This window comes from Ranitomeya imitator, chromosome 2 (genome assembly GCF_032444005.1).
Source record: "Ranitomeya imitator isolate aRanImi1 chromosome 2, aRanImi1.pri, whole genome shotgun sequence".
Lineage (NCBI taxonomy): Eukaryota > Metazoa > Chordata > Amphibia > Anura > Dendrobatidae > Ranitomeya > Ranitomeya imitator.
This window is the reverse complement of record NC_091283.1, coordinates 808966490-808989647: the sequence shown is the minus strand read 5'-3', so window position 1 is coordinate 808989647 and position 23158 is coordinate 808966490. Positions and strand designations below refer to the sequence as shown.

General features: G+C 46.3%; 1 protein-coding gene across 1 annotated transcript in view; it reads left to right on the top strand.

The window, feature by feature from the left end:
• LOC138667803 (gamma-aminobutyric acid receptor subunit pi-like) overlaps window positions 1–23158 on the top strand; it is a 196376-nt gene that overhangs the window by 112875 nt on the left and 60343 nt on the right. The window contains exon 4 of the mRNA XM_069755894.1: window positions 16234–16301. Coding sequence (XP_069611995.1) covers window positions 16234–16301 — 68 coding nt within the window. The remainder of the gene's footprint in view (window positions 1–16233; window positions 16302–23158) is intronic.

Below are 23158 nucleotides of genomic sequence, written 5' to 3'. Positions count from 1 at the left end.
CGCGGCCCTGCGCTTAGTTACCCGATGTTTACCCTGGTTACCGGGGACCTCGGGATCGTTGGTCGCTGGAGACCGGTCTGTATGACAGCTCTCCAGCGACCAAACAGCGACGCTGCAGCGATCCGGATCGTTGTCGGTATCGCTGCAGCGTCGCTATGTGTGACGGGGCCTTAAGACCCAGAAAGAAATTTCTCAACAAATAGGCTGTTCCCAGAGTGCTGTATCAAGGCACCTCAATGGTAAGTCTGTTGGAAGGAAACAATGTGGCAGAAAACGCTGTACAACGAGAAGAGGAGACCAGACCCTGAGGAAGATTGTGGAGAAGGACCGATTCCAGACCTTGGGGAACCTGAGGAAGCAGTGGACTGAGTCTGGTGTGGAAACATCCAGAGCCACCGTGCACAGGCGTGTGCAGGAAATGGGCTACAGGTGCCGCATTCCCCAGGTAAAGCCACTTTTGAACCATAAACAGCGGCAGAGGCGCCTGACCTGGGCTACAGAGAAGCAGCACTGGACTGTTGCTAAGTGGTCCCAAGTACTTTTTTCTGATGAAAGCAAATTTTGCATGTCATTCGGAAATCAAGGTGCCAGAGTCTGGAGGAAGACTGGGGAGAAGGAAATGCCAAAATGCCTGAAGTCCAGTGTCAAGTACCCACAGTCAGTGATGGTGTGGGGTGCCATGTCAGCTGCTGGTGTTGGTCCACTGTGTTTCATCAAGGGCAGGGTCAATGCAGCTAGCTATCAGGAGATTTTGGAGCACTTCATGCTTCCATCGGCTGAAATGCTTTATGGAGATGAAGATTTCATTTTTCAGCACGACCTGGCACCTGCTCACAGTGCCAAAACCACTGGTAAATGGTTTACTGACCATGGTATTACTGTGCTCAATTGGCCTGCCAACTCTCCTGACCTGAACCCCATAGAAAATCTGTGGGATATTGTGAAGAGAAAGTTGAGAGACGCAAGACCCAACACTCTGGATGAGCTTAAGGCCGCTATTGAAGCATCCTGGGCCTCCATAACATCTCAGCAGTGTCACAGGCTGATTGCCTCCATGCCACGCCGCATTGAAGCAGTCATTTCTGCCAAAGGATTCCCGACCAAGTATTGAGTGCATAACTGAACATTATTATTTGTTGGTTTTTTTGTTTGTTATTAAAAAACACTTTTATTTGATTGGATGGGTGAAATATGCTAATTTATTGAGACAGGTTTTTTGGGTTATCAGGAGTTGTATGCCAAAATCATCAGTATTAAAACAATAAAAGACCTGACAAATTTCAGTTGGTGGATAATGAATCTATAATATATGAAAGTTTAATTGTAATCATTACATTATGGTAAATAATGAAATTTAACACTATATGCTAATTTTTTGAGAAGGACCTGTACCTGCTCTACTGAGCATGCATGGATTGTCAGTTTTGACAGATGTTCAGTACAACACAGCATCTCTTTTCACTGTGTTATCATCCTTTTCAATGCACAGTGACAGTGCACTCCCTCCCTGGCTCTAATGCGAAATGATGAGCTGGAAAGAGAGCGCACTGTCAGTGTGCATTGAAAAGGAGAGAATGTGGTAATCAGGGAGAGGAGAGATTAGCACAGTCTCCAAAATATGGGGGAGCGTCTAATATTCCGAATGTAGTTTACCAGGGAGGGTGGGGGCAGTGGAGCAGGGGTCACAGGAAGCAGTGTTGCTGCTGTAGAGGGCCGACGGCCACGGCATGAGTGGAGCGATGTTGTGGGCCCCAGGCGGGAAGAAGGGTTGTCCTGGCGATGCAATTCTGAGGACCCTGGGCTCACAGAAAATGAGTTCCTGCATTCTCCATTGATATTCTTGCGGTGAGCTTCGGGAAAATGGCCACTGGAGGCCTGGCATGTGCAAATTGAGATCTTGGTAGCCATAAGCTACAGTAAGATCCGACTATAAGACACACCACCATTTTATAAAAACATTTTTTTCCTAATTTCCTCTCCAAAATTTGGTGTGCTTTTATGGTCTGGTGCGTCTTATAGTCCGCAAACTATTGTACATTAAATAGATGATTTAAAATCAATTTTTTTTGGACCACCCCTTTAAGGCAAAATATAACTTCTTTTAAAAAAAAGAAAAGTTACTGATCTCCAAAACTTGCCATTCAGTTACAACAAAAAAAAAACACAAATGCTACATTATTGGACGGGAATTAGCTTTTTACTCGTTAGTTTAAGAACAGAATTAGCGATTTAGGCGGTTTTCTATTAAATATTTTCTACCATCTCAATGTGAAATTAAAAAGCAATTATCCGATTATAACAAACAATTATATATAATCAGTAATTTTATTACATTGTGACTGCAGTTTATAAGCACAATTATTGCTTCATCGACAATTTGTACTTTTATATTAAACATGGATGTATGGAGTAGAGGTTATTGATAAATTCTTATCTATGGGAAGGTTTATAAGTCAGAAAGTTGTCTGAAAAATTGGAAAGGAATTAATATTAGTTGAAAAGTAATGAAAGCTACAGTAATAGTTCCATGACCAAGTGGCATTTTTATGTTTTCTTAATGTTAATGTTTAGTTAAATTTTTAATGAAAATTTCTGTTTTAATTTCTACTTTGATGATAACAATTTTGCAGCCTAAAGCTGACTCTAGGGTATAATCACTGAAAACTTCTCTATCCACATCCAATTTACTTACTTTGAAAAATCCAAAGTGGCTGTATAATCTTTTATGCGGCTCCGGCGCAGGCGTACTTTGTCTGTGCTGTTGAGGCAGACGCCGGGAAAGGTCAGAGAGGCCCAGCGCCTGCGCACTGCAGCACTTTGCTCTGCCCTCAATAGGGCAAAGTACGCCTGCGCCGTAGCCGCAGCATGAAGACAAGAAGAGGACATCATCTTAAGAAGATGGGAGGCCCCGGACTGCGAAGCCCATCGGATCGGACCGCCCCTGGGTTAGTATAATCTAACCTCTTTTTCTCATCTTTCAGGATACATCGGGGGCTTATCTACAGCACTACAGAATGCTGTAGATAAGCCACTGATGCCGGTGGGCTTAGCTCATCCTCGATTTTGGGGGTGAGAGGTTCCCTTTAAGCTAATGCAGTGAAAAGGGCCTGGCACTGAGCAGTCATGTGACAAGGGGGCGGAGCCACTGCACGTGAATGCAGGGAAGACACAGAACACACAGAGTGCAGGACACAGACAGAAAATGTAGTCAATGATACCTGAGGGTCAAAGCCAGGAGGGAGGGAGCGAAGTAAGTAAGGATGAGACAATGTGTAAACAGGGACAAGCCACGGGGTCTGATTACCGGGAGAGACAGAACAGTACAAAGCAGAAGGCAAAGGCAGAAGTCAGGGAACAGAACCGAGTCATACACAGCAAGACACACAAGCAAAGAGGTACAAAGTTTACGGCCGTGTAAACCTGGGTCAGCAACAACAAGCCGAGCATACAGAAGTATCACTGACACCCAATCCAGGAACTGCCAACATTAAATAGCCGCCCCCAGAACCAAAAAGAGGCGGACAAAAAATTCACCCTGACCTGACCAAGATGGAGGCGGCACCATCCTGTCCAGAGTCATGACAGATTGTATTGTGAAATCTACAGATAGATCCATTTTAAAAATGTTCTTACCCTTACTACAGGCTGAAACCACTCTATAGAAGATATTTGTGCCTGCCAATTTTTACAATACTGACCACTGTCAATTTATGAGGTCATAACTCTGGAACGCTTCACCGGATCCTGGTGATTCTAAGGTTATTTTCTTGTGACATATTGTACTTTATGATAGTGGTACAATTTCTTTGAAATGGCTTGCGTTTATTTGTGAAAAAAATGGACATTTTGCAAAAATTTTTAAAAATTTGCAATTTTCAAACTTTTAATTTTGCCCTGTTGGAATGTGGGCCCACTGGGCCCTGTAGGAATGCGGGTCCCCTGCCTGGGCCCTGTTGGATGCTGGCCCCTGCCCCCAGTCAGTCACCACTGAGCCTCAGCCAAGCCTCTTCTCACCAGAGAGAGACTACTCACCCTCCTTGCCCGCCGCCTCCACCTGCTCATCCAGTCTGCAGCCTGCCCATCGCCTTGTCTGGTCCGCCTGTTGCCTCATCCGGTCCGCCCATCGCCTAGTCCGGTTCTGGTCTGCCTCCCCGTCCACCCCCACGTGGCACACCTCACGCTGCTCTGCTCCGGAATGAGGAAGTGGAGCAGAGCAGCATGTGATGTCACGTCAGGACCTGGACCTTGATGTAGCGGGCCGCAGCTTAAAGCTACAGTGCCCATTTCCATTTGCTGGCTGCATTTACAACACTGTAGGTGTCTCTTTAAAACACTGTTATGATACGGTGGTCTAGGAGCAACATGAAACGAGCTCTGAAGGAAGTGGTAACTGTACTGACCGCAGTCCCTAAGCTCAACACAACACTAGAAGTAGCCGTGGAATGCTCCTAACTCTCCCTAGGCATCTCGTCACAGCCTAAGAGCTAACTACCCCTAAAGAAAGAAGCAGGAAAGCTATCTTGCCTCAGAGAAAATCCCCAAAGGATAGATTAGCCCCCCACAAATAATGACTGTGAGTGGAGAGGGAAAAGACATACACAGAATGAAACCAGGATGAGCACAGAAGGCCAGTCTAGCTAAATAGATAGGACACTAAAGGTGTGGAGGGCAAATCTGCCTCCCAGAGCTTCCAGCAAGACAGAATTAATTCACACTGATAAGCTGGACAAACAGAGAAAGCACAGAATGGATAAGTCCACAAACTATGGACAGAAAAGAGCAGGCAAAAACTTAGCTTTGCTGAACTGGTCAGGATAACGGGGAACTCCAAAGAGATGTGAATCCAACCAGGAACCATTTACAAGTGGCACTGGCTGAAGAAAGAGCCAGGCCTAAATAGCCGAGCAGAAGAGACGATAAGTGGAGGCAGCTGATGACAGCTAACTCCAAGGAGCAGCCATACCACTAGAAACCACAAGAGGGAGCCCAAGAGCAGAACTCACAAAAGTGCCACTTACAACCACCGGAGGGAGCCCAAGAGCGGAATTCACAACAAAACACCACAGTGTTGTTATGCATTAGGCATTCGGAATCGGAAGCCTGAACAAAATGTTGGGGGGCCCGAGCGTGGACCAGGCTGCCAGCGTGCTTGGCCCCCCTTTTTGCTCCTAATCACCGGGCCCCATACAGTAGTAAGGGCAGTAATGACCTGATTGCTGCTTTGGCCGCACGCCAGCCTAAGAGCCAGTGCAGAGTTCAGGAATGTTTGCTGCTGCCTTCATTGTTGGGCCGTGATCTGCAGGACCATGCTAGAGAAGCAGCGCGCCAGTGGTTGTCGGCACTTCAGTATTAGTGGAAACAGGCAGCAAGCAGCATAGAGAGAAAAGTGCAGAGCGCCCCATAGCTGATAGAGATCGAGGTACCGTGTGCTTCGTGATCATGAATGCAGCGCAAGTTCCGCAAAGAGAGAATAGAGTACTCGATAGACTTTTGTAACCCACCTTACCAGCATATACTTTCCTGCCAACGGGAGACCCTGATTGTGCTGCGGCCTTGTGTGCTCCGGCCGCATATGTTCATGGACTAGGGGCTCAGTGGAAGGTACCGGACACCAACCACTGCCGCCAGAAGACGGACCGTTGTTTGCAGGACCCCACTGGAACAGTACCGCACCAGCCGTTGTTGGCGTCATTGCCTGCTCCGTAATTGCAATGGCCTGGAAGACGACTGACAGGCTAAGTTGATCTAACACGAACTGCCCCTACCTTTTGCCTTGTTTTCATTGACTCTGCACATCTTTTTGCATCTGAACTGTTTTTGTTCTCCCTTTAACTGTTTGCCTCCTTGCGTGGAGTATTACCCTCTTATGTAAACTTGTTAACCCTTGCTCTGCCTCCTGTCCATCACTGCATCTTGCAACCTGCTTACATATTGAGCACCTTGAACCCACAAGTGCTTCTCAGAAGTTTATAACGTTAAGCCGTGAAAAGAAAAAAAAATCACATTTTTCCCAAATAAATCTTTTTTAGCTCCATATTTTGCATTTTCACGAGGGCAAAAGGAGAAATTGGACCCCTATGTTTGTTGTGCAATTTCTCCTGAGTTCACCGATACCCCATATGTGGTCGAAAATTACTTTTGAGGCACAGTGTAAAGCTCAGAAGGGAAGTAGCGTCATATCACAGTGCATATTTTGAGGGTGCAATGTTACATTGGCAGAGCTTTTGAGGTACCAGAACAGCAGAATCCTCCATGGGTGACCCCATTTTACCAATTAAACCTCTCAATGAATTAATCTAGGGGTGCAGTGATTATATTGACACCACAGGTGTGTCAGACTTTTATACTATTGGGCAGTGAAGAAAAAATTATTTACATTTTTACCACCGAGATTGTGTGTTAGCCCGATGTTTTACATTTTTACACTGGGAAATGGGTAAAAATGGCACAAGAATTTGTCCCACAATTTCTGTTGAATGTAGAAATACCCCACATGTGACTGTACAGTACTACTTCGCCATACGGAGTGACTCGGGAGGGACGGAGCGCTATTTGCCTCTTCGAGCACAGATTTTCCTTGACTAGTTTGCAGATTCCATATAAAGAGCCCCTAAGTGCTAGAAAAGCAGAATCCCCCTCAAGTGACCACGTTTTGGAAATAATAACCCTTTAGGAATTTATCTACCGATGTAGTGATGATTTTGACTCCATGGGTGTTTTCCAGAAAGAGGCAGCAATGGATGTTGCTGAGTGAAAATTGCAAATTGCCGTCTAAGTGCTCAGTACGTTGTAGTGACCAGTACATTACGCCCAGCTCATGCTTCTGGAGACATGCACCCGTAAATTAGGTGGGCTCTCATCACTACAGAAATGCCAAACATGTGGGCGCTAAATGTTGTTTAGGCACATGGGGCTCAGAAGGGGGGGGCATTTGGATTTGGGAGTGGAGAATTTGCTGAATTTCGTTTAAGGAGCGAGGAGCCATCTAGCTTTTTCAGAGCCTTTGTGTTATCAGTAACGTGGATGCCCCCTATATTTCCATTAACAGATGACAGATCTGAGTGGGGACTTGCTTTTTTTGTGGATTGAGTTGAAGATTTTATTGGGAACATTTTACATAACTTTTGGAATCACATTTATACGGCGCTCTACGCTGAGCACTTACTTTGGGGTTTCCATATAAATCTCTGAGTGACGTGGCGGATGAAACCTCCAAGGGATCCATTCACTGTAATGAGGCAGCAGAGTTACTGTGGACTCCGCCTGGCACAGCAGAGTATCAGATCAGGATCTGACAGGCAGGGAAGTAGGCATGCCAGTGCCTGCTCTCAGCAGGCGCTCACAAGCCACCTTCCCTGCAGGACTCGGTAGGACACCGCGGCCATCGTGGTGCCAGGGGTCTCCATGGAAACCATCAGGGCAACGGGATCGCATCATGTTCTCCCGATGGAAGCGTGCAGGGAGCCTCCTCCCTGCGCAATGCCCCTCTATGTCACTGACACTACTGACAGCGGCATCAGAGGGGTTAAATGCCCTCCATCGGTGCTAGCACTGATCGTGGGCCTTGCCGCGGGATGTCAGCTGTCAAATACAGCTGATACCCGCACCCGATCACCGCGCGGTTGGTGTGCCGTACTACTACTGCTGTTTGTGGGAATGCATCTCCCGCAGAGCAGTACTAGTACGGTGCATGTCGAGAATGAGTTAAATGGGGTAATCCGGGACTATATATATACTTTTTTTTACTATGGGTCGAATAACTAACAGGCAGGTAGTTGCTAACTACCTATCAGTTCTGCCCAGTGCAAATCTCTGCTGCCACAATCACAGACCACTCCTGCCGGCGATTCCAGTCTGCAATTTCTGCTGATGTCACGGGAGCAGAACAGCAGCTTCTTTTCTGCGTCACTCTGTTGATAGGACGTGACTGCCAAAGTCATGTCGATTGACAGCCGACTCCCCGCTACCTATCTGTGGGGAGCCAGCTGTCAGTCAGTATCAAGTGAGCTGCCTGGAAGAGGAAGAACTGTTCTGTTGATATGGAGCTGCAGAATCACTGGCAGGAGTGGTCAGTAACTGCTCTGAGTCGGCGCCGGATAGGACAGGCAACTACCCGCTTGTTAGTGTTTTGGCTCACAGTAAGAGATTAAAATAGTCCTAGATATCCCTTTTTAAAGGGATTTTCTGGTCTAAAAAAAGGTCTGACTACCAGATCATTATAGTAAGTGATGAACACACTGTCACGATTCCTCTGTAGCCCCCCCAGTGTGAGTAGGCTTTCACAGCAGAGACTTGTCATGGTGAGTGGAGGCTGACGTTTCTTCTTAGACCAGTAAAACCCCTTTAAAGGTACCGTCACACTAAGCGACGCTGCAGCGATACCAACAACGATCCGGATCGCTGCAGCGTCGCTGTTTGGTCGCTGGAGAGCTGTCACACAGACAGCTCTCCAGCGACCAACGATCCCGAGGTCCCCGGTAACCAGGGTAAACATCGGGTTACTAAGCGCAGGGCCGCGCTTAGTAACCCGATGTTTACCCTGGTTACCATCGTTAAAGTAAAAAAAACAACCACTACATACTTACCTTCCGCTGTCTGTCCCCGGCGCTGTGCTTCTCTGCTCTGGCTGTGAGCGCCGGGCAGCCGGAAAGCAGAGCGGTGACGTCACCGCTCTGCTTTCCGGCCGCTGTGCTCACAGCCAGTGCAGGAGGAGTGCAGAGAAGCACAGCGCCGGGGACAGACAGCGATAGGTAAGTATGTAGTGGTTGTTTTTTTTACTTTAACGATGGTAACCAGGGTAAACATCGGGTTACTAAGTGCGGCCCTGCGCTTAGACACACACGCCGATTCAGCGATGTCAGCGGGAGATCCAGCGACGAAACAAAGTTCTGGACTTTCTTCCCCGACCAGCGACATCACAGCAGGGGCCTGATCGCTGCTGCCTGTCACACTGGATGATATCGCTAGCCAGGACGCTGCAACGTCACGGATCGCTAGCGATATCGTCTAGTGTGACGGTACCTTAAAGGTACCGTCACACATAACGATATCGTTAACAATATCGTTGCTTTTTGTGACGTAGCAACGATATCGTTAAGGAAATCGTTATGTGTGACAGCGACCAACGATCAGGCCCCTGCTGGGAGATCGTTGGTCGCTGAAGAAAGTGCAAAACTTTATTTCGTCGCTGGATCTCCCGTGGACATCGCTGGATCGGCGTGTGTGACACCGATCCAGCGATGTCTTCACTGGTAACCAGGGTAAACATCGGGTTACTAAGCGCAGGGCCGCGCTTAGTAACCCGATGTTTACCCTGGTTACCAGCGTAAAAGTAAAAAAAACAAACACTACATACTTACCTACTGCTGTCTGTCCCCGGCGCTCTGCTTCTCTGCACTCCTCCTGCACTGGCTGTGAGCGTCGGTCAGCCGGAAAGCAGAGCGGTGACATCACCGCTCTGCTTTCCGGCCGCTGTGCTCACAGTCCGTGCAGAGGAGTGCAGAGAAGCACAGCGCCGGGGACAGACAGCGGTAGGTAAGTATGTAGTGTTTGTTTTTTTTACGTTTACGCCGGTAACCAGGGTAAACATCGGCTTACTAAGCGTGACCCTGCGCTTAGTAACCCGATGTTTACCCTGGTTACCCGGGGACTTCGGGATCGTTGGTCGCTGGAGAGCTGTCTGTGTGACAGCTCTCCAGCGACCAAACAGCGACGCTGCAGCGATCGACATCGTTGTCGGTATCGCTGCAGCGTCGCTTAGTGTGACGGTACCTTTAGACTTAATCCTGGTCAAAGCTTCCATTAGGAAAGGAAGCAGCAAGGTTGCCACCATCACCATTTGCCTAAAAATAAATGTGATGTATCCGTGATACTGTATATATTTTTTTCCTTTAAACCGGGAGAGATTTTATTGATTAGTAATACTTTTTATCATCCTTTTACTGTTTAGTGTAAATGCGATTTATGTGTTCATATTTCTATCTGAAGTTTAGAAATATATGACTTATAATCTGTATGATTTTGTTTTTTCAATGTGCTTTTAAAAATTGTTGCCGGTCATCAATTTTAAGTAGTTGGTCTTTAAAAAATGAAAAAATCAAGTTTCACTGATTGGACACCACAGATAAATGAAGTAGACAGTAAAAAAGTGATGCGATGTAAGATGCTAGATCTTATATTTTCTAATTGCCAATATTAGTCACCAGCACGGTTTTACTATATAGGAGTATGATCGGTGCCGATCTTGATTAAGCAGATTAACTTGAGGCTACTCCGGCACTACGCCAATTAAAAACTAGTACTGACAGTGTTGCTGACGGAAGTTCCAATGAGGATCTATGAACAAAGCACTTGTGAGTTGTTTTAATGGCACCGGTGCAATGCTGCTTCTGTGGCTCGGTGGCAGCTGTCCAACTAAGTAATGTCATTTTCTCATGCGCACCCAAAACATTTTTCTTTCTTTCTTCTTTTATTAAAAACTGCTGAGCACAAAACGAACGCGTCTTCAGCTTTCCCTTCAGATTTATTCTGGAGACAGAAGGAAAAAATGATACAAGAATATAGTTAATGGAAATGTGAAATCCTTCTACTCCTGTCCATGTTCATGTCATAAATTATTACGAAAAAGTAACGAGGGAGGTAGGTGGAGAGATTTTCACAAATTTATAAAAAGGCACAAACATCGTAATGGACCTGCATAAATTTGAGAAATGTTCCCTTCGTTTGCTAATGAGTCCTAAAGTATGTCTACTTGGAGACCTTGACCACTTTTTTGGCAAATTTTTCATACTTCATGATACAAAAATTTTGCAATTTATGCCAATAAGAGGTGTAAAAAATTTGGGTTATTATTTTTATATAGCTATTAAAACTGGAGCCCAGAAATTGTCAGGAACCTGGAAGGTGGAAAAGCCTTGCAGGAGTCACATTAAAGCACCTAACATACTCACGGAGACCGAAATCTAGGTTTACTTGGTGCTAGGACTGTATTTAATGCCAAATGTAATGTTTTATAGAGAACAATAATGATTTGGGTGCGGACAATGACATTCCCATGACTTGCCAATGATGTCCATGAAAATGTGTTTACTATATTTGATGCTACGGAAATTGACACAGACCCATAACCAGAACTCATTTGAATACTTTGAGATGGACTGGAGTGCTGATAGTGATCCTCCTGATCTTATCATCTGACTTGATGACATGATGTCCTGCCATGTTCAAGTTTAGTTTTCTGTTGTAACAGCAGCAAACATGCACCTTAGTAATGACCATGGTTTTGGAATGAAGACTTCAACTTACAGATAACATGGTCAGTTTATGTTCTTTTGACCATGAGTCTACAGTTAAGTACTTATAAGTGTATATAGCATGGGTAAAAGATGAACACAATAAATGCTGTGCTGTCACAACTCATTTTTAGGAGTCGTGACAGCTCTGGTTCTGCTTTAATTTAAACATGGTTTTTACTTTTGGGCCAGCAAGGGTTAATGTCAGTTTCCTTGCTGGCATCTGCTGTGTTGCTGGTCAGCTGATGTGAGTGGTGACCACTCCCACTATTCTTTAAATAGCCATGTGGGCGGCACGGTGGCGCAGTGGTTAGCACAGCAGCCTTGCAGCGCTGGAGTCATGGGTTCTAATCCCACCCAGGACAACATCTGCAAAGAGTTTGTATGTTCTCTCAGTGTTTGCGTGGGTTTCCTCCGGGCACTCCGGTTTCCTCCGACATTCCAAAGACATACTGATAGGGAATTTAGATTGTGAGCCCCATCGGGGACAGCGATGATAAAGTGTGCAAAATGTAAAGCGCTGCGGAATATGTTAGCGCTATATAAGAATAAAGATTATTATTATGATGCATCAGCTGACTTTTGGTTACAGTTTTTCTCTGGAGACCAGCCGAAGAGTGTGGAGCTCTCTGGTGCATCAACTGCTTGAGGTCCTGGTTCCGTATCCTCTGCTGCGTGGAGGTTGCAGCAGAGGCTTGAACTAAGTTTTTCGTTCTTCCTTTCCATGTCTGTTTCGTGCTTGTCGCTCCACCCTGTGTTGACACCATCTGCAGTGGTGAGGCTAGCGCCCTTGCTGGCCAGTGCACTAGACAGAATATAGTAAGGTGACATCTAGGGACTAGGCACACGACGGCGGCGGGGGGAAGGACCCACAGGGCATTGGGGGAGCTTAGAGATAGGCACAGGTTGTTGTTTAGGAGGAGCCCCACCCATAGTTCCCTATTGTTAGGGCCTTGCTCTCCCTTTTTCCATCCCATTGTGTGTGTGTTGTGCCATCCTCTGTACCGACCCCTGTTGGATTGTGACATGTGCTTTGTTCTCCTTAACCCCCTGGGTGTGTCCCAACCACTGTTCCTGGTGTCAGTTATTATCTGCTGCATTGCCATTGAAAGGGTGTGGACTGCTCTGTCCCTGCCCCTGAAGACAGCGTCGAATTATAAGAATAGTCTTGTTCCTTTTGCTGTGTTTTATTGTTCCTTGTGAGGTGTGTGCTGTGTCATGCATTTTTTTAGTAATGTATTGCAACTAATGTATAGTGTTGTAGTTACTGATGCTGCTGTGTAAATGCCAAAGACATACTGATAGGATATTTAGATTGTGAGCCCCATCGGGGACAGTGATGATAATGTGTGCAAAATGTAAAGCGCTGCGGAATATGTTAGCGCTATATAAAAATAAAGATTATTATTATTATTATTATTATTATTAAATGCTGTAAAGGTAATGCCTATTGTGCGTAACTTGCACTCAGCTCAGGTGTAGGGAAAGTATGGTTAAGCACAAGATAACCTATAGGCTAGTGCTATATTCAGTAGATAGTGGCTTTAGATAATTAAAGCAAGATGCAGTTAATTTTTTGGGATTAGCCCATATTGGGAAAGGATTAGGGCAAGTAAAAATGGAACCTCTTCCTGGTTTAGTTAGTGCAAGAGGTAGGAAAAGTGTTTGTTGGAGGCAAGAGAAAGTTCAAAGTGCAGTGGGTTTGAAGCACGATGTGGACAAAACGTTCTGGCAGTATGAAGTCATACAAAACACTTGGCAGATATTCCTGCAATGTCCGGAGCCTTTGGCTCGATAGAGGTTCTATGGAGAGTACCTTAACCCCTTCTGTACAGAGGAAGATGGATGCAGAAACGCATGAGGGAAACCTAGTGGATCCCAGAAATATTGCAATGCCGGATGGTGAATCCCTAGAGCTAACAGGATCTGTTAAAGTAGGGATAGTCCAAGCTGAACGTAAGAAAATGATGGAAATGTACAGTGTGAGCAACGCAAGTGGCCAAGGGTGCTGTGCCCGATACTGCATGTTAAAGACTGATGTACTTGAACTGTCCAGTAAAGTTGAATTTGTTAAAACAAACCGGGTGTCCCCTGATGTTTGTGTGGTTGGTCCTGAAACAGAAGACGTGGAGACTACAAAGGCCTCGTGTCTGCAAGTGAGTGTAACATATCTTAATGCCAGCAGGCAGGTGGTGGTTCGCCGGACTCAGGTCTGGCAGCCATGAACGATCAGTGTCGTCACTGTATCAGAACCCGGCTGAACTTTTTCCTCAACTCTATAAATGGTTCTTTAGATATTCAGGTATTTAATGGGGCTTTCTTTTCATGTAATAAAAGGGAGGGCATGTCACTAGTATTGAAGGACGCAACACTTCTACTTTCTCCTTGCATGGCTGAGACTCTGGTCATAGGCCTCTTTAATAGTGCTTTCCTGGAGGTCTCTGCCCAGAAATTGGTCACACCTCCTTAGCAAGGAAAATCCAGTGAAGGAGATCGCAGATCTACACCAGCGCTGGATCCACTTCACATCACAATTGATGGGGGTTAAGAGGTTGGACCCCTGATAAAAGTGATGGTATATGTGATGGACAATTCCCTTAAATGACAAGAACTTTACAAAAAGAAGTAATCTTAGTGATTAGCAAATCTCCACTGTTCTGACTTATGGGGGAAGCTGTATTTGGTCAGACATTTCCAAAGCCAATACCATGGAATGCACTGGTGGGCCTGGACCTCCAGAATGGGAGCCATTCTAAAATAGCTCATAGAGGGTTTCCTGAGAAGGAGACCTCTACCATGATGTCCCTATCCCCTATTAAGGCACAATGACTATTGTCTAGATGGGTCATCCCCTTTAATAATTGGACTAGCATGTCAGTATTCCTCCACTGTACTGCAGTTCTGCAATAAAACGGCACACGGCTTAAAACATATTTCTATCGTGTCTTCCACAAATTAAGAAAAAATAGTAATGAAAAGCCAGCTGACAGGCACAGCTGCTCTTCTCTTGGCAAGATGGCATGTGCTAATGTTTATTTGCTGCTAGGAACAATCAGAGGACGCACTTATCACACTTGGCGAAAACTAGACCAGATAAGGACATGAAGCACAGGTCACTGATCTATATGTAATGAGCATTAACTAGAATGCTGCATTGCCCTGCATCTCAGAACATCATTGAATAGACGTTAAAGGTCAGTGCAAGGTGGGGGTCTTCTGATTTTCTACATGCTATAGACCCGATGACTCGGTCATCATTTCACATGCACTAACAAACTCCCAATAGAGTCACTTACAATGGTTAATTCCATGAATGAAGACGGCAACTAATATAGATGGGGGGGACCTTACAAAAAGACAGGCCCAGAAGTTCCTGATTCATGAGGAGTCATATGCGTCTTTATAAATCAGGAGCACCGGACAAGTGGTGTGCACCTCCCTGCCGGAGTAAAAATATACAATAATTTCAAAATTATAGTGCAGCCGTAAGTTGCGCAAAAAATCTGCAACTTTTCAATGCGTTTTCTGCCAGAATACTGGTGTAAAAGCTCTGATGACTAGGGCCTACAGCAATAATTGGTTATTATGGGCAACAAAGGCGATATTAATAAATGAAGCCTATGTACCTGTAAAAAGTGACCAGGTCAATGGGCAGCGATAGTTTGTGTATGCATTTGCATCTCATGTTTACATTACTCCTGCATATTTTTTTATATAATATTTAGCTGTAAAGTTTTCAAGAAAGAACTATAAGGACTATTTACTGTAACTGAAGATACTTTTTTTTAATAAGTGGGACCCTTTAAAGCAGTGTTCCCCAACTCCGGTCCTCAAGAACCACCAACAGGTCATGTTTTCAAGGTTTCCTTAGTATTGCACAGGTGATAATTGCATTACCTGCACAGGCAATAATTCCATCACCTGTGCAATACTAAGGAAGTCCTGAAAACATGACCTGTTGGTGGCTCTTGAGGACCAAAGCTGGGGAACACTGCTTTAAAGAATGGATATATTTTTTTAATATACCAGAAAGTCATGTTTTATCATTCTTGTCATCTGATTAATCAAGAGGCAAGACTAAAATTGGAACTGTTCTTTCTTCAAACTTTGCATAAATAAATAGTAAAGATCAGTATAAGAAACATTGTAGTATATCTTATTAGGGAATTTTTCTTATTTCTCCACTTATGAGCCACTTTTCCTCTCCAACTCCTCCTGCCTCTTGAACTCTTCATCCAGTGACCTCTCAGATTTTTCTTGCTGAAGACAAGACGAGCCAGCAGTGTCAGGTTACATAGAATGTTGAAGTCCAATGGAGAAAGAGTGGGGGAGAAGGAGAGCAGTAAAGAGTGAGAACATAGAAAGATTGTGCTGAGCTTTCTAACAAGTCTTTTACCTCAACACAGAGCTAGATTCACATTGGCTCTGTTCAGTACTGCTGTACAATTTTCTCCATGCCTCTACTGCTTCTCTTTGTGTGCTGCAGAGGGGTAAAAGAGCAGAAATCCCTCTTTCTTTGTGTATTCTATATGGAGGATACCATAGCAGCTAATCTCCTCAAACCAGCTTAGAGTCAATTGCAAAAGGGGAAAACTGGTGAAAATGTAGGATACATGTTATATAATGGCCACAGAAAATGTTATTCCTCATATACACACACTGCGGCAAATTTGAAAAAGTTACTTGAAAGTATTGTTTAACTTTAAGGGAGAGTTTTGAGTGGGGCAGAATAAGGACAGTCTTAATTTCCTTAGCTTTCCTTCTAAATAGACGTATATCATCCTCTGTGAGGGTCTACTTGTTCTTTAAGGCACAGAAAAGCTAATTTTGTAATATTTCTGTATTGTGCCCCTTCATTGCTCACTTACCACTGACGAAAGGCAGACAGCTGTTCACCTGCATGATTCCCTGTCTAATTCTCATTGTGATTAATTCCATACAGATGGGCCCGTGACAGTGGGGATGAGTTTGGACATTGCCAGCATTGATACAATATCAGAAATTAACATGGTAAGAAGTCAGCTATCATTCTACTTGGAATGGAAAGTTGAAATCTGTGGGTTATAAATACAACAAATTATTCTACCTGATTACCTTCGTTTTTTACTCTTGTCAGTAGAGTAACGTTATATTAATGTGTACTATGAGAACATGAAGACATGTACATGGAGTTTTAGAAATGTTCAGGGTCCTGTAAGTATATGAAACATAATTGCAAAAAGTTGGCTTTCATGGTGACCTATGGTTTACTCTTTTTGGCCATTTTTGCTATAAGCAGGGTCATCACAAGAGCATAGGAGGTAGAGCTGTAGGGCCAAGCCAAACAGGGGCCAATTCAAAGCACACAGCATTAAAAATAATTATAATTGCCAGAAAATGCTCCCAGGGGAGTATATGGCCGAAGGATTTATAAGCCATAACTTTTTCACACAGACTGCTTCCACATGTCACCATCTTTATCACACAGACTGCTCCCCGTGTTGCCTTCTATCTCACATACTGCTCCCCATATTACCGTCTATCTCACACAGACTGTTCCTACATGTCACCATCTTTATCACACACGCTGCTCCCCATGTTGCCTTCTATCTCACACACAGACTGCTCCCCATGTTGCCTTCTATCTCACACACAGACTGCTCCCCATGTTGCCTTTTATCACACAGACTGCTCCCCATGTTGCCTTCTATCTCACAGACTGCTCCCCATGTTGTCTTCTATCTTACAGACTGCTCCCCATGTTGTCTTCTATCTCGCACAGACTGCTCCCCATGTTGTCTTTTATCTTACAGACTGCTCCCCATGTTGCCTTCTATCTCACATACTGTTCCCCATGTTGCCTTCTATCACACAGACTGCTCCCCATGTTGCCTTCTATCTCGCATACTGCTCCCCATGTTGCCTTCTATCTCGCACAGACTGCTCCCCATGTTGCCTTCTATCTCACAGACTGCTCCCCATGTTGCCTTCTATCTCACAGACTGCTCCCCATGTTGTCTTCTATCTCACATACTGTTCCCCATGTTGCATTCTATCTTACAGACTGCTCCCCATGTTGTCTTCTATCTCACAGACTGCTCCCCATGTTGCATTCTATCTCACAGACTGCTCCCCATGTTGCCTTCTATCTCACATACTGTTCCCCATGTTGCCTTCTATCTCGCATACTGCTCCCCATGTTGCCTTCTATCTCACAGACTGCTCCCCATGTTGCCTTCTATCTCACACACAGACTGCTCCCCCTGTTGCCTTCTATCTCACAGACTGCTCCCCATGTTGTCTTCTATCTCACAGACTGCTCCCCATGTTGCCTTCTATCTCGTACACACTGCTCCCCATGTTGCCTTCTATCTCACAGACTGCTCCCCATGTTGCCTTCTATCTCACAGACTGCTCCCCATGTTGCCTTCTATCTCACACACAGACTGCTCCCCATGTTGCCTTCTATCTCACACAGACTGCTCCCCATGTTGCCTTCTATCACACAGGCTGCTCCCCATGTTGCCTTCTATCTCACAGACTGCTCCCCATGTTGCCTTCTATCTCACAGACTGCTCCCCATGTTGTCTTCTCACACACAGACTGCTCCCCATGTTGCCTTCTATCTCACAGACTGCTCCCCATGTTGTCTTCTATCTCACACAGACTGCTCCCCATGTTGCCTTCTATCTCACAGACTGCTCCCCATGTTGTCTTCTATCTCACAGACTGCTCCCCATGTTGTCTTCTATCTCACAGACTGCTCCCCATGTTGTCTTCTATCTCACAGACTGCTCCCCATGTTGTCTTCTATCTCACAGACTGCTCCCCCTGTTGCCTTCTATCTCACAGACTGCTCCCCATGTTGTCTTCTATCTCACAGACTGCTCCCCATGTTGCCTTCTATCTCGTACACACTGCTCCCCATGTTGCCTTCTATCTCACAGACTGCTCCCCATGTTGCCTTCTATCTCACAGACTGCTCCCCATGTTGCCTTCTATCTCACACACAGACTGCTCCCCATGTTGCCTTCTATCTCACACAGACTGCTCCCCATGTTGCCTTCTATCACACAGGCTGCTCCCCATGTTGCCTTCTATCTCACAGACTGCTCCCCATGTTGCCTTCTATCTCACAGACTGCTCCCCATGTTGTCTTCTCACACACAGACTGCTCCCCATGTTGCCTTCTATCTCACAGACTGCTCCCCATGTTGTCTTCTATCTCACACAGACTGCTCCCCATGTTGCCTTCTATCTCACAGACTGCTCCCCATGTTGTCTTCTATCTCACAGACTGCTCCCCATGTTGTCTTCTATCTCACAGACTGCTCCCCATGTTGTCTTCTATCTCACAGACTGCTCCCCATGTTGTCTTCTATCTCACAGACTGCTCCCCATGTTGTCTTCTATCTCACAGACTGCTCCCCATGTTGTCTTCTATCTCACAGACTGCTCCCCATGTTGTCTTCTATCTCACAGACTGCTCCCCATGTTGTCTTCAGTTTCACACAGACTGTTCCCCATGTTGTCTTCTATCTCACAGACTGCTCCCCATGTTGTTTTCTATCTCACACAGACTGCTCCCCATGTTGTCTCCTATCTCACAGACTGCTCCCCATGTTGTCTTCTATCTCACAGACTGTTCCCCATGTTGTCTTCTATCTCACAGACTGCTCCCCATGTTGTTTTCTATCTCACACAGACTGCTCCCCATGTTGTCTTCTATCTCACAGACTGCTCCTCATGTTGCCTTCTATCTCACAGACTGCTCCCCATGTTGTTTTCTATCTCACACAGACTGCTCCCCATGTTGTCTCCTATCTCACAGACTGCTCCCCATGTTGCCTTCTATCTCACAGACTGTTCCCCATGTTGTCTTCTATCTCACAGACTGCTCCCCATGTTGTTTTCTATCTCACACAGACTGCTCCCCATGTTGTCTTCTATCTCACAGACTGCTCCTCATGTTGCCTTCTATCTCACAGACTGCTCCCCATGTTGCCTTCTATCTCACAGACTGCTCCCCATGTTGCCTTCTATCTCACACAGACTGCTCCCCATGTTGTCTTCTATCTCACAGACTGCTCCCCATGTTGTCTTCTATCTCACACAGACTGCTCCCCATGTTGCCTTCTATCACACAGACTGCTCCCCATGTTGCCTTCTATCTCACAGACTGCTCCCCATGTTGCCTTCTATCTCACAGACTGCTCCCCATGTTGCCTTCTATCTCACAGACTGCTCCCCATGTTGTCTTCTATCTCACAGACTGCTCCCCATGTTGCCTTCTATCTCACAGACTGCTCCCCATGTTGCCTTCTATCTCACAGACTGCTCCCCATGTTGTCTTCTATCTCACAGACTGCTCCCCATGTTGCCTTCTATCACACAGACTGCTCCCCGTGTTGCCTTCTATCTCACAGACTGCTCCCCATGTTGCCTTCTATCTCACAGACTGCTCCCCATGTTGCCTTCTATCTCACAGACTGCTCCCCATGTTGCCTTCTATCTCACAGACTGCTCCCCATGTTGTCTTCTCACACACAGACTGCTCCCCATGTTGTCTTCTCACACACAGACTGCTCCCCATGTTGCCTTATATCTCACACAGACTGCTCCCCATGTTGCCTTATATCTCACACAGACTGCTCCCCATGTTGCCTTCTATCTCACAGACTGCTTCCCATGTTGCCTTATATCTCACACAGACTGCTCCCCATGTTGCCTTCTATCTCACAGACTGCTCCCCATGTTGTCTTCTCACACACAGACTGCTCCCCATGTTGTCTTCTCACACACAGACTGCTCCCCATGTTGCCTTCTATCTCACACAGACTGCTCCCCATGTTGCCTTCTATCTCACAGACTGCTCCCCATGTTGTCTTCTATCTCACAGACTGCTCCCCATGTTGTCTTCTATCTCACAGACTGCTCCCCATGTTGTCTTCTATCTCACAGACTGCTCCCCATGTTGTCTTCTATCTCACAGACTGCTCCCCATGTTGTCTTCAGTTTCACACAGACTGTTCCCCATGTTGTCTTCTATCTCACAGACTGCTCCCCATGTTGTCTTCTATCTCACAGACTGCTCCCCATGTTGCCTTCTATCTCACAGACTGCTCCCCATGTTGCCTTCTATCTCACAGACTGCTCCCCATGTTGCCTTCTATCTCACACACAGACTGCTCCCCATGTTGTCTTCTATCTCACAGACTGCTCCCCATGTTGCCTTCTATCTCACAGACTGCTCCCCATGTTGCCTTCTATCACACAGACTGCTCCCCATGTTGCCTTCTATCTCACAGACTGCTCCCCATGTTGCCTTCTATCACACAGACTGCTCCCCATGTTGCCTTCTATCTCACAGACTGCTCCCCATGTTGCCTTCTATCTCACAGACTGCTCCCCATGTTGCCTTCTATCTCACACAGACTGCTCCCCATGTTGTCTTCTATCTCACAGACTGCTCCCCATGTTGTCTTCTATCTCACAGACTGCTCCCCATGTTGCCTTTTATCACACAGACTGCTCCCCATGTTGCCTTCTATCTCACAGACTGCTCCCCATGTTGCCTTCTATCTCACAGACTGCTCCCCATGTTGCCTTCTATCTCACAGACTGCTCCCCATGTTGTCTTCTATCTCACACAGACTGCTCCTCATGTTGCCTTCTATCTCACAGACTGCTCCCCATGTTGTCTTCTATCTCACACAGACTGCTCCCCATGTTGCCTTCTATCTCACAGACTGCTCCCCATGTTGTCTTCTATCTCACACAGACTGCTCCCCATGTTGCCTTCTATCTCACAGACTGCTCCCCATGTTGTCTTCTCACACACAGACTGCTCCCCATGTTGCCTTCTATCTCACACAGACTGCTCCCCATGTTGCCTTCTATCTCACAGACTGCTCCCCATGTTGCCTTCTATCTCACACAGACTGCTCCCCATGTTGTCTTCTATCTCACACAGACTGCTCCCCATGTTGCCTTCTATCTCACAGACTGCTCCCCATGTTGTCTTCAGTTTCACACAGACTGTTCCCCATGTTATCTTCTATCTCACAGACTGCTCCCCATGTTGCCTTCTATCTCATAGACTGCTCCCCATGTTGTCTTCAGTTTCACACAGACTGCTCCCCATGTTGCCTTCTATCTCACACAGACTGCTCCCCATGTTGTCTTCTATCTCACAGACTGCTCCCCATGTTGCCTTCTATCTCACAGACTGCTCCCCATGTTGCCTTCTATCTCACACAGACTGCTCCCCATGTTGCCTTCTATCACACAGACTCTTCCCCATGTTGCCTTCTATCTCACACAGACTGCTCCCCATGTTGCCTTCTATCTCACAGACTGCTCCCCATGTTGCCTTCTATCTCACACAGACTGCTCCCCATGTTGCCTTCTATCTCACAGACTGCTCCCCATGTTGTCTTCTATCTCACACAGACTGCTCCCCATGTTGCCTTTTATCACACAGACTGCTCCCCATGTTGCCTTCTATCTCACAGACTGCTCCCCATGTTGTCTTCTATCACACAGACTGCTCCCCATGTTGCCTTCTATCTCACAGACTGCTCCCCATGTTGCCTTCTATCTCACAGACTGCTCCCCATGTTGTCTTCTATCTCACACAGACTGCTCCCCATGTTGCCTTCTATCTCACAGACTGTTCCCCATGTTGTCTTCTCACACACAGACTGCTCCCCATGTTGCCTTCTATCTCACACAGACTGCTCCCCATGTTGTCTTCTATCTCACACAGACTGCTCCCCATGTTGTCTTCTATCTCACAGACTGCTCCCCATGTTGTCTTCTCACACACAGACTGCTCCCCATGTTGCCTTCTATCTCACAGACTGCTCCCCATGTTGCCTTCTATCTCACAGACTGCTCCCCATGTTGTCTTCAGTTTCACACAGACTGTTCCCCATGTTGTCTTCTATCTCACAGACTGCTCCCCATGTTGTCTTCTATCTCACACAGACTGCTCCCCATGTTGCCTTCTATCTCACAGACTGCTCCCCATGTTGTCTTCTATCTCACACAGACTGCTCCCCATGTTGCCTTCTATCACACAGACTGCTCCCCATGTTGCCTTCTATCACACAGACTGCTCCCCATGTTGCCTTCTATCTCACAGACTGCTCCCCATGTTGCCTTCTATCTCACAGACTGCTCCCCATGTTGTCTTCTATCTCACACAGACTGCTCCCCATGTTGCCTTCTCACACACAGACTGCTCCCCATGTTGCCTTCTATCACACAGACTGCTCCCCATGTTGCCTTCTATCTCACAGACTGCTCCCCATGTTGCCTTCTATCTCACAGACTGCTCCCCATGTTGTCTTCTATCTCACACAGACTGCTCCCCATGTTGCCTTCTATCTCACAGACTGCTCGCCATGTTGCCTTCTATCTCACAGACTGCTCCCCATGTTGCCTTCTATCTCACACACAGACTGCTCCCCATGTTGCCTTCTATCTCACAGACTGCTCCCCATGTTGCCTTCTATCTCACAGACTGCTCGCCATGTTGCCTTCTATCTCACAGACTGCTCCCCATGTTGCCTTCTATCTCACAGACTGCTCCCCATGTTGCCTTCCATCTCACAGACTGCTCCCCATGTTGCCTTCTATCTCACACAGACTGCTCCCCATGTTGCCTTCTATCTCACAGACTGCTCGCCATGTTGCCTTCTATCTCACAGACTGCTCCCCATGTTGCCTTCTATCTCACACAGACTGCTCCCCATGTTGCCTTCTATCTCACAGACTGCTCGCCATGTTGCCTTCTATCTCACACACAGACTGCTCCCCATGTTGCCTTCTATCGCACACACAGACTGCTCCCCATGTTGCCTTCTATCTCACAGACTGCTCCC